This window comes from Osmerus eperlanus, chromosome 3 (genome assembly GCF_963692335.1).
Source record: "Osmerus eperlanus chromosome 3, fOsmEpe2.1, whole genome shotgun sequence".
In the NCBI taxonomy this organism is placed as follows: Eukaryota; Metazoa; Chordata; class Actinopteri; order Osmeriformes; family Osmeridae; genus Osmerus; species Osmerus eperlanus.
The window spans coordinates 22006138-22024343 of NC_085020.1; the positions used below are offsets into that span (position 1 = coordinate 22006138).

The 18206-nt window shown below is 45.9% G+C and overlaps 2 protein-coding genes across 2 annotated transcripts in view; one reads left to right on the forward strand and one right to left on the reverse strand.

Moving 5' to 3' along the window:
- The first annotated feature begins 10882 nt into the window (after positions 1-10882).
- LOC134017813 (TLR4 interactor with leucine rich repeats-like) lies at positions 10883-14057 on the forward strand. Its single transcript, XM_062457864.1, has one exon. The coding sequence runs from the start codon at positions 10912-10914 to the stop codon at positions 13012-13014; it is 2103 nt and encodes a 700-aa protein (XP_062313848.1). The 5' UTR covers positions 10883-10911; the 3' UTR covers positions 13015-14057.
- Positions 14058-14766: 709 nt separating this feature from the next.
- atf2 (activating transcription factor 2) overlaps positions 14767-18206 on the reverse strand; it is a 15881-nt gene continuing 12441 nt past the window's right edge. The window contains exon 12 of the mRNA XM_062457892.1: positions 14767-15360. Within this exon, the coding sequence (XP_062313876.1) occupies positions 15152-15360 (209 nt within the window). The 3' untranslated portion in view covers positions 14767-15151. The remainder of the gene's footprint in view (positions 15361-18206) is intronic.

An 18206-nucleotide genomic window follows, 5' to 3' on the forward strand; every position in this document is an offset into this window, starting at 1 on the left:
AGCTGTGAACTCTGATGCTCTGTGTTCACCTACTGTCCAGGGACAATGGGTTTGTTTACCAAAGAACATTTTCAATTATTGTAACAATATCAGCGAGGACACGGCTATAATCCAGGATCAAGACACCTGTCAAATACTGAGATTTTCATACAAGGATTTTCATATCTAATTATAAAGGCTTTATAATATCATTGCCTCTCAGAGCCATGATAGCTGGTAAGCCCTGTCCAGCTTGATTTATAGAGTGCTGTCACCAGGTTTTCCCCCAGAGACACCTTCACCCAGACCGCAGTATTTTTCATGTCACAAGCCCCTCTGAACATTACAACAAAAATATAAAAAGAAATTGGTATAATGCCGGTAGATACAGTTTATATGGGGACATAGTACAATAAGAATAAGGAATTTGCTTGTCTTTGAATGAGTCACAGTGAACGTATGAATATCTGAACAAACATTTGCATTAAGTAAAAATGCAAATGTCCCAGTCACCAAGATGGTCTATGCAAGCCCGAGATCGCTAATCATTTAATAAGTCAAACACTGGGCTGATTAACTTTGTTTAATTGAAGAATATTAAAACGGTGGTTAGTGTGTCTTTGTCTTCTTGATTAATTCATTGGCAAACATGAATGTGAACAGCTGCTCTTCAGCTGATCGGTGGAAGTTAACGATCCAGTCTCGTCTCGATCTTGACCACCAACGGATGACAGAAAGAGGAAAAGGGAAAAACCAAATCGTCATTTCAGCCTTCTATAACAGCTGAATAAGACTCGTCCAAAACAGAAAGGCTTCATCCATAACAAATCCTTTCGATTCAACACAATGAAGATGTTTCGCCGTGATTGCAGATGGGCTAATCATGCCCTGGCACTGGCACTGTCTGCTTATCATCCAGGATAAATGATGGGCCTTGCCACGGAGCTGATTGCTGTGCGCCAGAGGAGACACCTGGCAGATGCCTGCTGTAAAGCACAGCCAAACAAGGGGCCAAACTAGAACGCATCGGGAGAAAAAGAAATCTGAAGTCAAATTGATTTTCATTCATCACTTTCGCCACGGAGAAAGAAACCAGGAGAGATGTGAGTAGCATCAAGAGATGAACAGAACATAGAGAATGACACACGGGGTGACTTTGCCTCAAAGTACTTCCTCATTGTTTATTTCCATCAGAAATACATTCTCTTCACGGAGTCCCTGGCCTCCATGAAGAGTTTGAAAGGCTTTCTGAGGACTGATGTATGGTGAAAGTGACATGCCATCTCTTTGGCATCACGCAGCACAAACAGCCTCTCAGAGCACAGGTTATTGGACAGAGAATCGGCCGAGGGTTGAAAATAAACCGTCTAATTTCCAACTTTATGAACCAACATAGATGTTGGCCCAGGTCTCATCCCTGAAAGGGTCGATTTAATCAAGGCTCATTCGTTGCATAAAACTTTACAATTCATTCCTTGATACTTAAATTACGTCAGCGTGTCTGTGTACAAAATTATAACTGTACATAAAAGTGTTAGAGGCATGTGGCTGGAACCTAAATGGCCCTTATGAGCACAGAAGACGTGCCTTTCATGCAGGATGAGAGGAGCCCTCATTAACTCAGTGCTTTTCTTCAACATTTGATAGTTAAATCCTGGGTTAGCCGCTTCTTGGTCTAATCCCATTATGTTCTCCAGGCAAAACCTCGGCTTAATTGTTGGATAAATTGGGTCTGGGACCAGGAGCTCATGTAGACGGGGCAAATTCTGTCAAACTGTGGGCGTCTTGAATTAATATCCCAAATCCACATCTGAGCACTTCTGCTTTTTTAAATCCCTCGAGCAGATTTATGGAAGCCCACGACTGCGGAGACGGGAGAGGAGAGAGCAGCGTCAACAGGATCTGAGGCCGGTCACTCACCTTTCAGCGTCACATTCTGACTCACTCACATGACTCACAGAAAAAACCCTCCCTCCTCCACACTACCACCCTTTCACAGGAATATGACTCAATGAAAAGTCCATAAAAGGGCTTTAAAAAAAGGAAGGGAAGATTCTCCATTTTACTCAAATATACTGAAAGCCCACTCCGCAATGCGTACATTAGGTGAAGAGGAGTCAAGTATGACGGTCACTGCGGTACAAACAAAGCGCGTGGGACCTTGCATTTAACCTTGAGAAGGCTGTCTGTGGGTTGCTGGTGATAATCAGGGAGTTCTATGAATAGAGAGCAGGGGCAGATTAAGCAGGCATTGGGTCATTTGCAGATATATTGAAAGCTGCTTGCTTAGCATTCACATGGGAGCCCCACTCTCCCCCCCAGTCCTCAGTGTGCCCAACTGTAAACGGTTAGCTAAATGAATATCGAGAGGGACGGACGGGGCTGTTTATGATTGGCTACATAGGAAGGGGGGAGGTTTCAGTGGAGCCAACCACCAACAAAGGACCAACCCGCCGTGATCCAGATGTACACCTTACCGGGAATACACCCTATCAATATAGAGAGAGAAAAAAATATCCATATGCGTTTCCGTCAGATTATAATCAATGGCGTTTGCTCCACAGAGTGATTAAAGGTCAAGGGTCAAACAGACCAGTGGAATATGAGGTCAGAAGAGACCCGGGTCCCTCCTCGCACAGCTCGATGAAGACGAGCAGTAAAGCACACCATGAAATGACCAGCAGGGTAATGAAGAAGCTAATGGGGGGAATCAAGACCGCGGCGAGGGCCAATAAATCAACACAACGGTGCCTGCAATGATAGAGGACTAATCTGTAACAATGGCGGGAAGAGCGATGCCAAAGGGCAGAGGAACAGTGTCGACCGACCCAGGGATATCACAGGGATATCACAGGGATATCACAGGGATGTCACAGGGATATCACAGGGATATCACAGGGATATCACTGGCCGTATATCCCACCACAACACAACCACACCGAACCTGTATCGGATCTCTGTGGATTTAAAAACCGGAAAGAGTGAGAGATGAAATTGCAAATGCATACTGACCTTGATGTGTGTCCAACATCAAGGCTTAACATGGGAGCTTGAGAGAGTCGATAAAACCAGGCACTTTGAATTAGGACTTTTATCAATAACACTACTACAGTTTAATATAGCATGGAGATCAACATGCCATCTAGAATTATGTGAGAAACAAGGGTATTGCGTGTGGCAATAGTGTGGCAGCACAAGAGAATGGATTTCAGCAAATAATAACGGACTGTTCGGAGGGTATCCGATTCAGAAATGATTGACCCTCAATAACCTCATGCAGCCATGACACTGGCATTGTGTCCAATCCTCTTGGATGTGTCACTTACTTTTTATAACAATCTACGTACAACACAAGCTAAAAATCTATTGCAAAATCCTCATGACTTTGACTCAAGTATCTCACCAATCGATGTGGCTTTACGCCAATCAGCACTTTACTCAAGATTGCCTCCAGTAAGCATGTGAGAGCAAGGTTAATTAACTCTTCAATACATGGAGGGCATCACAATTTTCAATTACAGGACTATTTATTATTGCAGCCTTCGGCATAGTTAGGTAACCTAATGGCAGTTCCACTCAGAAAAGCCTTATTATTTATGAATTGATCTCTGTACAGGGTTGATACAAACCGCATTGAAAAAAAAAGAGAAATATCGACATGCTACGTGATATGGAGAGTTGAGAAGGTGAGATATGAGAAATACGGTTTATCTTACCCTAAAAACAAGATACCTGAGAAAACAGACGTTGGCTACTAATTGCATCTAATAATAGATTGTACTAACAACTTAAAGGACTAGACTAACTAAATGCCTAGGGGAAGATAATAGCTTTGTCTTGATGCTCTTGCCAACGAGAAGAGGGAGGCGTTCAACAAAGCAAACACACGTGAACACCAGCATCCTGCTTGGCTGTTTCCTGAGGTGAGGATGTGGGTGAGTCTTGGACAGGCTACTTAGATAAATACGAGCTATTCCTCCACTTTAAATAGAGCCCTAAAAGGTTTAATGAGATAGACCCTCATGATAATGGTGGTGGGGTTGGTTGTGTCGCTGTGTTTGTGGTGAGAGTGCTGCCAGTGCCTGCAAGGTTCAGCTCAGTACATCTGCACATGCCCAGAGGGCCCCGCCCCTGCCCGTCGGTGTGGCGATGGCTAAACTGATACACCAGGGGTCATCTTATTAAACAGATGCATATCCTGGGTGAAGCCCTGTCACTCTGCATTCAAGAGTATAAATGGAAATCAGATCCAGACTCCCCTCACGACCAACTGAAAATAATTACAACTGTGCATATGTGTCAAGTGGGGGAGGGGAATATACATCTCATATGTACTAACAATGTACGGGGCAAATATTAAAGATATACTCAATTCACCCCATTTGAATGATAATAGAGGCCATCATTACGGTGTGCCGTGGGGTCCATTGTATCTTGCTTTTGGTTGGGGACACTATCGTCCTATTTACATATTCTGAATTAAATGTAAATCACCCCGTTTCATCTTAGTCTCTCTGGATTAGGAGCGTTAAAGCCTGTGGACAAAACCAGCCCACGGCCCCTGGGGGAGAAGGGCTTTCTAGTGAGAGAACTTCCAGCCTGCAGCCCCCCAGACTCCTAATACTCAAAAAGAGCCCCAAAAAAGAGACGGCCAGCTTGTATTTATGATCCAGTTCACGTAAACAGGCAGTTTGGCCCTTAATCCTCGCCTAATTAAGTGAGCGGACAATCTGCTGAGGCAGAGCGCTGAGGGCCGAGGCGTGATACCTGTCGAATTACAGGAACAGCATGGAGCAGCCTTCCCCCTGTCAGCAGACCAGCCCCACATTAACATTCCCCTCATTTGCTCTATTTAGAAGACAGGAAGACGGGATCTGCTCCCGCTTCCAAACTAACATCGGACTTCTGTTTGGATCCAGGGTAGGGGAGTTGAACAACTGCCTGCCCCTCCCTCGGTCAGCGCGATTGGGACGCTGGTGAAAGGATCTTCCTCGATGTCTCCCTTCTCATTGTCCATTCTCTCCAGTGAGGATCCTGCTCTCTGTCAGGGAGAGACAGTCTCTGCCACAGACCCTGCCTGGGTGGACAGCCTGCCAGCTAAACGCTAGGCATGGATGCTCTCCGTGTTCATGGCTGCAAACTCACATCAAAGTGAAGCTCACGTAGGGAATGAATAATGCACAGCCATTAGGCCTACCTCAAGGTTTCTAATTAATGCAACAATCAGAGATAATAAGCTGCAGTTTGAAGGGGTTGATGAAGAGACTTTCATGGGTTTGATTATGTTTATTTGTGTTGATTTACTTGATAATAACATCAAATATGAGGTGCATATGGATAAATATCCCCACTGTAGCCTGGGAAAGTAGAACTAAATCAAAGAAAGTCATTGTTATTCACATGCAATCTTTGACCTACATATCAGCATTTGGCTCTCTGATCATGTGCTAATGAAAGCTAGCTCAAATCGGATATGCTAGAAAGAGCCTGTGAGGCTTTAACAGTACAGTACTGAGTTAGGTTTCATAAGCTTTGCATGCATATTACCATTTTCAGCAAAAGCATTTCGGAACCAATTCCCAACTCCCATATTCCTACCTCAGTGTATGAGACAACAATGTAATATAGTATTGGCTTGTATACAATAGCTAATAAGAAGCAGAAAAAACACACAAACATATTGACCTCATCATTAATTTTATCAAATCATAGTTTGTGAAAAAACGGGCAATATATTTGAGCATATTAAGAATAAATAAAAGTAGACACATGCAGTAGTTTTAAATACGAAACCCATACATCTTTCATTGGATGTGGATGTGTCGCCTCCTAGTGGAAGTTCTACACCAGTGCAGGCAGTATAGTGCAACGGTAGCGTGGTTCGTTCTGCGTCGTGTAGTAGGTAGAATCAGAATCAGAATCAGAATGGGATTTATTCGCCATGAAAGTTTGCACAGACAAGGAATTTGCTTTGGCAGGAAGGTGCATACAATAAACATATACCTAAAATTTAAATATGTGGACTATCTATACTAAGGGTACATAAACTAGCAGTACTAAGTGGGATTAGAATAGAATTAAATATACAATAAAATAAAATATAAGTTGCCGTAAATTACAATATAAAAATATAAAAATACAAAAATACAAATATTACAAAAAATACAAATGTACAAGATACCATTTTGTAATGCAGTGCAAAAAGCAGTGTGTTTTAAGCAAGAAGTCATTAGAGTCAGTGTGGTCCCTTGGCCTTGTTGAAGAGGCCAACAGCGGAAGGGAAGAAACTGATTTTGTGGCGTGAGGTATTGGTCCTGATGGACCGCAGCCTTCTGCCGGAGGGGAGTGACTGAAACAGGGAGTGTCCAGGGTGGGAGGAGTCGGCCACAATCTTCCTCGCTCGCCTCAGGGTCCTCGAGGTGTGCAGGTCCTCGAGGGTAGGCAGATTGCAGCCAATCACCTTCTCAGCAGTGCGGATGATACGCTGCAGTCTGCTCTTGTCCTTGGCAGTGGCAGCAGCGTACCAGACGGTGATGGAGGAGGTGAGGATGGACTCAATGATGGCTGAGTAGAAGTGCACCAGGGTGACCAGACTGTCCTCTTTTACCCGGACATACTGTACGTGACTGTAGAGAGAACCTTCAGTAGTCGCCTGCCTTCTCAGTGTTGCCAGATGCACGTTAATTATCCTCCAAATAGACCAATTATTTATTTTTATTATAAGTCTCACATTATACTTTCTTTGTTATAGAATTCGAGAGAAGATTGTCGGTTATCTGTGTAAATATCAGATGCTATTTTCAACACAAAATCCTTAAAATTCGTCATTCAAACCGTATAGTAACAAACACGAACCAACATTCTTGCTCCACGACATAGCATTCTGAGGAAATATACCCCGATTACCAAAGGAAATGTATTTTGTGTAGCAGGTTCAAAGTATTTCACCTGGCTCTTCATACTAATGTATAGGTTCAAAGGCATGCGATTTTAATGCAGTTAGCCTGCACGTAGGGTGGGTTACTCAGACAGGTCGGAAACAACAGCCTTCTGATCCAGAATAGGCTATCAGCTGTCCTGAAAAGGGACCAAAAGTTCACATGCCTATAGCCTACAAAAGACAAGTACTAAAGACGATGCATCAACTATGTATCAACATCAAAAGAAATGTTCAAAAGAAATGTTCTCACATTCAAATCCTTTTTTAAGATAGGAAATATTACTCTTATTGTTTAAGTCAATGAAATAAATGAAAAAATAAAACATAATAATCCCACACCTACCATGGACTATTCTGATTTCAGACCTGTCCACCCTATACATACACATGTATTAGTATTAAATGTATACTATTAAATGTACATGATGCTGGAGTAGAAGGGAAGAAACAATTGCAGGGGGAGAGCATTTCATGGCAGGCCTTGTTTTCCATTTGATGTAAGTGCAATGCACTCCCTGCTAACTTTGACTAGGAAAGTGTCACATGCCTGAAACTTACTGTGGTTACTCATACTAGTGCCCTCAGTGTACAGTAAGAATCATTTGATGCTGGGATATACAGAACAGACAATAGAGGGGGGTGCATTTCATGACAGGCTTGTTGTATTCCTTCTTGCCATGTAATGCACCCTCTGCTAACTTTGACTAGGAAAGTGTCACATGCCTGAAACTTACTGTGGTTACTCATACTAGTGCCCTCAGTGTACAGTAAGAATCATTTGATGCTGGGATATACGGAACAGACAATAGAGGGGGGTGCATTTCACGACAGGCTTGTTGTATTCCTTCTTGCCATGAAATGCACCCCCTGCTAACTCTGACTAGGAAAGTGTCACTTGCCTGAAACTTACTGTGGTTACTCATACTAGTGCCCTCAGTGTACAGTAAGAATCATTTGATGCTGGGATATACAGAACAATACAGGGGGGTGCATTTCACGACAGGCTTGTTGTATTCCTTCTTGCCATGAAATGCACCCCCTGCTAACTTTGACTAGGAAAGTGTCACATGCCTGAAACTTACTGTGGTTACTCATACTAGTGCCCTCAGTGTACAGTAAGAATTATTTGATGCTGGGATATACAGAACAGACAATAGAGGGGGGTGCATTTCATGACAGGCTTGTTGTATTCCTTCTTGTCATGAAATGCACCCCCTGCTAACTCTGACTAGGAAAGTGTCACATGCCTGAAACTTACTGTGGTTATTCATACTAGTGCCCTCAGTGTACAGTAAGAATCATTTGATGCTGGGATATACAGAACAGACAATAGAGGGGGGTGCATTTCATGACAGGCTTGTTGTATTCCTTCTTGCCATGAAATGCACCCCCTGCTAACTCTGACTAGGAAAGTGTTACATGCCTGAAACATACTGTGGTTACTCATACTAGTGCCCTCAGTGTACAGTAAGAATCATTTGATGCTGGGATATACAGAACAGACAATAGAGGGGGGTGCATTTCACGACAGGCTTCTTGTATTCCTTCTTGCCATGAAATGCACCCTCTGCTAACTTTGACTAGGAAAGTATGACATGCCTGACACTTACTGTGGTTACTCATACTAGTGCCCTCAGTGTACAGTAAGAATCATTTGATGCTGGGATATACAGAACAGACAATAGAGGGGGGTGCATTTCATGACAGGCTTCTAGTATTCCTTCTTGCCATGAAATGCACCCCCTGCTAACTTTGACTAAGAAAGTGTCACATGCCTGAAACTTATTGTAGTTACTCATACTAGTGCCCTCAGTGTACAGTAAGAATCATTTGATGCTGGGATATACAGAACAGACAATAGAGGGGGGTGCATTTCACGACAGGCTTGTTGTATTCCTTCTTGCCATGAAATGCACCCCCTGCTAACTTTGACTAGGAAAGTGTCACATGCCTGAAACTTACTGTGGTTACTCATACTAGTGCCCTCAGTGTACAGTAAGAATCATTTGATGCTGGGATATACAGAACAGACAATAGAGGGGGGTGCATACATTTACAAAATAAATGACAATAAACATTAAAATAAATTTGTTCTCTAGGGAGCCTCAAATGTACACTTATCCAGAGCGACTTACAGTAAGTACAGGGACATTCCCCCTGAGGCAAGTAGGGTGAAGCCTTGCCTTGCACAACATCAGTCGCATGACCGGGAATCAAACCGGCAACCTTCTGATTAATAGCCCGATTCCCTAACCGCTCAGCCATCTAACCGCTCAGCCATCTAACACATAAAATAAAAATCAATAAACTCCAAGACCAGTTGGGCAAACTGATACATAAAGTTATCAGAGAAAAGGTCTTTCATTGCTTTGACAAAGAGACTTGCTCATTCGGCAACCACGGTAAAACAACATTTAAATAACATTAAATTAGCAAGAGCGGATCCACTGTATACAACACGGCTTGCATAATTCTACACATTTGTGTTCAATATTAAAGAAAGGCTTTTCCTATTTAATCATCACTAGCTGTAAAATATAACATACATTGGTGGGATTTGTACAGATTAACTGACAATGCCATGTTTAAAAAATGAAAACATCAAACCCTGTCTTTTTATGAATGGATGCACAATTAATAATCAAAAATGTTCTTCGATATTTTTCCAATATTCCTTTCAAATAAACACATTTTTTCTCAGAGTGTTGATGTCAAGTTGGTTTGGTTTTGAGGCAGAAGTTAAACTGAATGTTAATGACCAGTTCATCCAGTTATCTACTCAGTCATTTGATCTGTTGTCACATCTATCTATGTAGGGTGCATTACAGATGCTGAACTTTGGTGACATGGATGTGTGTGTTTGTTTGCTTTGGCAGAGTGGTGTGACCTGTTGTAAGAGCACCAGGTTACCGTAGCACCTCAGACTAGGTGGATAGCACCGCTTCAGTCCTGCTTTGTTATACTTCTGACTCCCGTTCTCACTTGACTATTAAGAACATGAACAACTTAGACCAGCACCATGTTCTTGTGGGACCTGGAGGAGACCAAGCAGAGGTGTGATCTTCCCTTTCCATACCTTCTCCTATTGAGCTAGAAGGGATAGGATCTTATGGGGTTTAGCTAGAAGGGATACGATCCTATATGTGATATGATCCCCAATGGGAAATTGGCTGACAGAGTGGTATTGATCTGCTAAGACAAATTATTCCTTAACTTTCTTCTACATTTCTCCACGCTGAGTTTATAGTTAGTCTAGTGAAGATAAACCTTGCACTTTATATCAGGGGGCGGGGTGCAGGTCACGGTTGTTTGCGAGTGAGGGGGAGACATCTGGGCAGGGCAAGAAAGCTCTAGGGACGGGGAGCAGCAGTCCAAATAGTCCGCTCGCTAGCTGCAGTTGGTAGCGCTCCTACCAGATGGGGAGTGTTCCCTGCTTAGGCGCCATACTGACGGGTCCCTCGCAGCCAGTGGCCCGGGGCTAGACCACCGGTGGATGGTGTGGTCGTTTGGCTACTTAACCCTCGTGCTGCCTTCGGGTCACATGACCCAAAGGTTCATAACGAACCATCGTTGTGTTTACCCAATTTTACCCAATACAAAAACAAATTAAAATAATTTTCTTTTAACCATTGCAATGTGGGGGGTCTGAGACAGCCTAGCTGTTAAAAGAAAATGCTTCACTTTGTCTTTGTATGCAGTAAATTTGTCGCAATATGACGGTGGGTCACAATGACTGATGGGTCAGAATGACCCGAAGATAACACAAGGGTTAAGGGTTGTTAGTTTTTGTATGGGCGTAGAGCGCTTGTTTTCAGTTGATGTGCAAGCCTTTTCTCTGTAAACAGTTTGTGTATGGAGATTGGAATAGCACATTGCAGGAAATGCCTAATTAACTGTCCTTCCTGTTAGCAGAAGATGAGAAAAGGTACTTCTCTTCCAGTCAGTGGCATCATTAGACAGACTTCTTGTCACTTGACAGTGTCTTCTGAAAAATGAGGATTATGATTTTGTGTCTTTTATACGTTTTTCTTCTCACAGTGTCATCGACTACATTTTCTGTTCTTTGTCAATCCAATGATGAAGCATTAATGTGGTTAGGTTACGGATTTACCCACGTTCCCCGAGTTCTTGACTCGGGTTCAACTATAAAAACCTTATGTTTGGCTCATAACTCCATTGGCAGATTTGAACCTCAGGATTTTCTGCACTATCCCAATCTAACCTGTCTAGATCTTCGGTTCAACTTGATCAGTTTTATTCATCATGGATCATTCTCCTCTCTAAGTGGCCTCACAAAACTTCTTCTGGGGAATAACAGGATCTCGTCTCTAGCGAAACAGGCTTTTACACGACTGACCAAACTACTGTCCTTGGATTTGCATGGAAACCAAATCAGTGAAATACAACAGGGTGCATTTGATGGTTTGTCTAATCTGAGAATACTGAGACTGAGTGGAAATTCTCTTACATTTTTTCCTCCAGGGATTTTTTCCGGGATAGAATCACTTGAAACTCTTTACCTGGAAAATAATCAAATCAGGTCACTGACCAGAAATACTTTTAGAGGCCTTCGACAGTTACATGAGCTGAATCTATCAGGAAACATGTTGTCAAGCTTACCAAACAATGTTTTTAAACCAGTTTCCCCGCTGCAGGATCTTGTCTTGAGTTTTAATGTTAGGATGCAAATCAAAAACACAAAGTTCAAATCCCAGGTGGTATTAAAGGCTCTGTCTGTGAGCAATAACATCCTGTCAAAGATCGACCTGCACACCTTCACCCACTTATCAAACCTGGAGCTGTTGAAGCTGAATGGAAATCATATTCGGAGGATTGGGAGGGACACCTTCAGTCACTGTGCTCACATCAGGGAGATTGACCTCAGTGACAATTTAATCTCCACCATCGAGGAGTCTGCTTTTGCAGATCTGAAACACCTCAGGGTTGTAAAGCTGAACCGTAACAGGCTCTCCCTCTTAAATCCAAGGGCGTTTGATAGCAGGTATCGTCTGTCATCTCTCAACTTGAATGAAAACCCATGGGACTGCAGCTGCAGCATACTTTGCCTAAAGAGATGGCTTGAGGGCGGCGCTGGCAGACGTGCCCATGTGTTGGTGAGGTGCTCTCAGCCTGAACTCTTGAGAGGCCAGTACCTGGGCACCATAAGCAGCGCCTTGATCCACGGCACAGACAGGATGTGCAGCCATGCGCTGCCGCAAGTCAATTGCGGACCAACTGTCGTCGACGAAGCAACATGGCTGTCAGAGCCCAACGTCGTCAACATGGACGACACGCAGAAGCAGGGAGAGGGGTACACGCCTGCCACAGACGTCATCATCAAGAATGCTCACAAGCGTGACATTTCAGAGTCACAGCGACTCCGTAATACATCTGGAGTTAGAGTTCTGCCAACAGGAAGTAAAACGGCAAAATCAATACCTACGCAAACAATAACGTCAACCAAAGATTTTTCCGGAAAGGAGACCGCAGGCAACGCTGCTTGCGTTTACAATCATGAGGTCATCATCAATGTCTCCTCGGGGTCCGTCACCTCCACCTGTGCGGTTATCAGCTGGAGTTTGACCAAAGGTGACACGCAAAACGTGTATTTCAGGGTCATGTATGACCGGTTTAGCACCAGGGGGAAGTTCAGTCGGTTTATCAACGTCAGACAGGGCACAGTTTGTAAACTGTGTGAGCTGCGACCCTCGACGCCTTACTTTGTGTGTGTGGAGAGTGTGGTCCAGGATCAAGTGTGTCACGTGGCTTCTCGTGACCTCTGCCTCGGCCTCGTCACCGCGGCCGAGCCGCTCTCAGGCCCCGAGCCCGTCACAGTGACGATGTACCTCACCGCCGTGAACACTCTGGCTATTCTCGGCGTCCTCGTTCTCATTGGCTACACATGGTTCGTGCTCAGAAGACACTGGAGCAGCGCTTTGAGCCTGGTGTTCTCCCAGAACAGAAGCATCTCTTGTGCCCTGTGTGCGGGGATACCACTGTCCGACAGAGCCTCCGGCGTTCAAACCAACAGTTCCCAAACGGGAACCTACATGCCCAATGATGTGGACGCCATAGATCTGCCACCCGTTCATTAAACAGACCGCCGAATCTTGAATAAACGTGTGGTCTGACAAGCCGGTTGTGAACTACTGTAGCTTGGGCGAAAATCTGAGTCTTGAGCATCTTTTATACTACGTTCTTTTTGTTAGTATTTTCGCCTAAATATACAGTACTTTACCGATTGGTGTTTTGTCATGTTGCATACTGGTTATGAACTCCTTCAAGCTCAAAGCAAAATATGGAGAAAAATAAACTCCTCCACAAGGTGGCATCACACACCATGAGAACATAATTCAGTAGCGTTAACCTGTCAGTCTAACAGTAGCCCAACAATAACATGACAATGTGATAATGTAACTGAAAACTTACACTGCCGATAAGAGACAAGGCAAAAGAACAAGAAGACAATGATGAACTTCAAGAGATATTAAAAGATTTATTACAACATCTTATTAATTCATGGTATTTTATACATAACTTTCTCACAAGTTACAAGTTGACTACCAACACAATGTCAAACCCCTTTGAAGCAGAAAAGCCGAGGTAAAACAAATGACAAAAACCTTCCATAAACTTTAAAACCAATTAAAAACATGGTTGATAAAAAATGGTTGACAAAAAAATCACGTAAAAAATAAACAGAAATGGCTGATTTGGACGCAACGTGTCTTTAGACTACACAGTAGTAAGCCAGTACAAAGAGAAAAGGCAAATCGATTCAATAGTGTGATGAGAAACCTACATTTCTTGGTCTATATGTCCCAATGCTTACAAGCGGTAGTATAACTTAAACAGACGTCCTCATTCAGTTTCTCTTAGACTGAGGGAGCAGCAACGTGATCTATTCACATTATCTTTGTATAATGATGTGAAGCATGACAAGGCCGTAGGTACAGGCTGGATTGGCCTGTTCACGGATCTGAAGGTCTGGTAAGGTCTTACTGATAACATAAAGGTAGCTTACTAATAGGACTCGACTACACAATCTAAACTAGTCTTTAAAACAATGCGCAAAACACCTGGAGAGCTAACACACAACGTTAACAATGTCATTTACAGTGTTTCCTGACGATGTCATCTCATACTGGAGAGCTAACACACAACGTTAACAATGTCATTTACAGTGTTTCCTGACGATGTCATCTCATAGCACTGGCACCTATGCGAAGGAAAAACTGCACACATACAGGCAATCCTTAAGTGGGTTCTGAGTCTAACACGAAAGAAATGTCACCTAGTCAGCAGAAACCGTATTCAACAGTATGATCTTTCATATACCAAGCATTTATGTACATGAAAACCATTACAAGACAAGTGTTATAAAAAAAAACATAATAAATAAGAATGGTATCAAATAAATCTGTGAGGAATATGACACATTAATGGCACATAGTCAACATTGACATGTTTAAGTTATGGAAAACGTACTGCAATCCTACAATCACTGCTTCAGGAACAATCGGTCTACAGATGGAATGTATTTTTGTTAAATTCCAGACAATTTTAATCAAACTCCTCCTTAAGACTAGTTTATAAGTGGAGGTGACTTCAAACATTCAAACCACATGCTACTGGCAGACACAGCCAAACTACTTGCTCACAAAAAAAAAGCTGTGAGTTCAAACTCTGATTCGGCCACTGAGTTCTTGTCATGAGATAGTTGTATTCAAACGTACTACTAAAAGCTGCCAGTATTCAACATGTTAACAGTCAAACACTAAAAGGTAAACCTCTCTCAGAATGTGCAAAATGGAAAAGGCAGAAATAAAAGTGACTGTTTCTTACAGTAAAAAAAAAAAAAAAAAAAAAAAAAAACCTTTCTGTCAGTTGAGCCAAAACACACTTTGGTAAGGTATTTTTCAACATCACATAGATTGATCGAAAATAACATGTAAAACATCAATAAATAAATACAACAAAGCATGAACAATCGTAGGTGTGTTTCACACGGCGACACCATATTTACACGGTTACACTTAAAGTGCCTTCTTCTGAATCTTCAGCCACGTCTCACAGGCCACTGCGTTTTCAGGGAACTGAGCTGCGTTCAAGGACGTAAAGGTGGACGCAACGGAAACCAAACGATGAGGAGGTGCAGTCTGCAGCCGGGCAAGAGCCCTCCTCCCCTCTCACCCCCCCCCCCGGCTGCAGAGGTGTCGAGGCTGCGTCCAATCAGCTTCCTGAGGGCTGGGACTGAGCCCCGCCCCCTTGCGGCTCAGCCTCCGCTGTGCTCTGCTCGGCGCCGGCGGGGGCGGGGCCTCCGGGGGTCAGGGAGGAGGAGCTGACCCCGTTGGAGGTGCTGACGGAGCTGTGCTGGATGGCCTCCTCCTGGGGGCTGCCTGGGATGGACATGTCCTCGCAGCTGTCCTCGCGCTCTGCGGCTGAGAGGACACAGGCACAGGCAGCTCAACACAGGCACAGGCAGCTCAACACAGGCACAGGCAGCTCAACACAGGCACAGGCAGCTCAACACAGGCACAGGCAGCTCAACACAGGCACAGGCAGCTCAACACAGGCACAGGCAGCTCAACACAGGCACAGGCAGCTCAACACAGGCACAGGCAGCTCAACACAGGCACAGGCAGCTCAACACAGGCACAGGCAGCTCAACACAGGCACAGGCAGCTCAACACAGGCACAGGCAGCTCAACACAGGCACAGGCAGCTCAACACAGGCACAGGCAGCTCAACACAGGCACAGGCAGCTCAACACAGGCACAGGCAGCTCAACACAGGACCCACCCGTGTTGGACAACTTCCCTGCACATTCATCCCTCAATTTAAATGTTTTCATTGCTCTGACTGATAAATCTTCAAAACACAATCAAACTACTTCTAGAAGTAGTACCTTCTCTGGAACATTCTAGCGCTGTGAATGGATACTGTAGTTCATGCTGTACTGGAGACTAACTATGAGTCATCGTGAGCTAGGGCTTTCACATTTTGCCCCGTGTATTTCAGATGCTGTGATTTGAAGTCCACAAACTTATCCAAGACTAGCATATGGGTGATATAATCCCCATCCTGTTAAGGCTGTTTCTCTCCAAAGTCAGTTTAAACCCATGTCATGTATGTGCGATACTTTCCGGGGCATGTGGCACTGTTTCAGGCGCCCCTCTGCCCCCCCATTTGTGTCTTGTTACCTTGCCAACTACTGCAGCGACAGATGATTACAGCACCTGATTTTAATGATGCTCACACTGGAGAGTAGGCAAGATTTGGAGTGGAAATGCCAGCAGCTGTTAGTCAGTTGCATTGAATTAATTGGATCGCGGTGGAAAAAAACCACACACACAAAAAAAAAAAACCTTGCTTTAACGCTTTGACTCGTAAAGGAATCAGGATCATCGTGATCATTAATATTGGTAATGATATGGAGTCAGTCGAAATGGCACTTAATGAATGATTGCGTTTGGTATTTGCGAGCTGCACGCTCCAGAAAAAGGGCCGACGAGCATTTAAAAGGCCTCGGGTTTGAGGGCTCTCTCTCCGCGTCCTGAGGGGGGGAGGGGGAGGGCAGGGGGAGGGGGGGAGGGGGAGGGGGAGGGCAGGGGGAGGGGGAGGGGGGGAGGGGGAGGGCAGGGGGAGGGCAGGGGGAGGGCAGGGGGAGGGGGAGGGCAGGGGGAGGGCAGGGGGAGGGGGGGAGGGGGAGGGGGGGAGGGGGAGGGCAGGGGGAGGGCAGGGGGAGGGGGAGGGCAGGGGGAGGGCAGGGGGAGGGGGGGAGGGGGAGGGGGGGAGGGGGAGGGCAGGGGGAGGGGGGGAGGGGGAGGGGGAGGGCAGGGGGAGGGGGGGAGGGGGAGGGCAGGGGGAGGGGGGGAGGGGGAGGGGGGGAGGGGGAGGGCAGGGGGAGGGGGGGAGGGGGAGGGGGAGGGCAGGGGGAGGGGGGGAGGGGGAGGGCAGGGGGAGGGGGGGAGGGGGAGGGCAGGGGGAGGGGGGGAGGGGGAGGGCAGGGGGAGGGGGGGAGGGGGAGGGCAGGGGGAGGGGGGGGAGGGGGAGGGCAGGGGGAGGGGCGGAGGGGGAGGGGGGGGGAGTTATGTCTTGGTCTGCCTCGTGGTGGTGCTGTCCGAGTAGCCCGTCAACCCTGCTCTCCCTTCCTCAACCATGCTGCTCTTCACCTCCCCCCCGCCCGTCACCTTGCATGCAAACCCCCCCCCCCCCCCCCCCCCCAGGTAACAGGACAAGTGGACGAGCCTGCGTCTCCTCAACTCTCGCAAAGAGCCGCGAGCGATCATCCTTCACCGAGGTCTAAGGGTGCAAAAGACCCCCCCCCCACGACAAACACGCGTGGACAACCCAATTCACCCCCAGAACCTGCCGCTCCAAACATGGGAGCCACGACACCAAACGAGGCCTGGCGTCGACAGCCCCCGACCCAGCCTGGGCTCCCTCACTCCCCCCCCCCCACACAGCCACTGGGCCCCTCCCGCCCTGAGAAAGGCCGGTCTTGTCAAGCTCTCAGCTTTAATGGACTCGTTTTGGAAGCAATCATTGTCAATAGAAGTGAGTGTGTGTGTGTGTGTGTGTGTGTGTGAGCGCTGCCCAGGCAGGGCTCTGTGTGGGTGATCTGCATGGAGGGTGGCGTTTGAGAGGACAAAGAAAACAAGGATAGAGAGGGGCTGAGGTGATATCTCGGAATTGGTGGGAATTAAAACACCACGTATTACATTTACATTTAGTCATTTAGCAGAGGCTCTTATCCAGAGCGACTTACAGTAAGCACAGAGTCATTCTCCCCGAAGCAAGTAGGGTGAAGTGCCTTGCCCAAGGACACGTCATTTAGCACGGCCAGGAATCGAACCGGCAACCTTCAGATTACTAGCCCGACTCCATAACCGCTCAGCCACCTGACTACCTAAGACTTAGGATGTGGAATGGCAGCCGTTCATTTCGACCGCAGGTAGGGGCGTCGGAGGCAAACGCCCGATCCCTCGCTCACGTGACCGGCAACAGGACCGCGCAGATGAAGACCGTGCAGATGAAGACCGCGCAGACGAAGACCGCGCAGACGAAGACCGCGCAGACGAAGACCGCGCAGACGAAGACCGCGCAGACGAAGACCGCGCAGACGAAGACCGCGCAGACGAAGACCGCGCAGACGAAGACCGCGCAGACGAAGACCGCGCAGACGAAGACCGCGCAGATGGCCCGCTTCGCTTCCCAGACTCGGGGGGGCGGATCCTGAAAGGCATCATTAACGTTAAGCTGAAGACGTGACGTTCTAATTGCA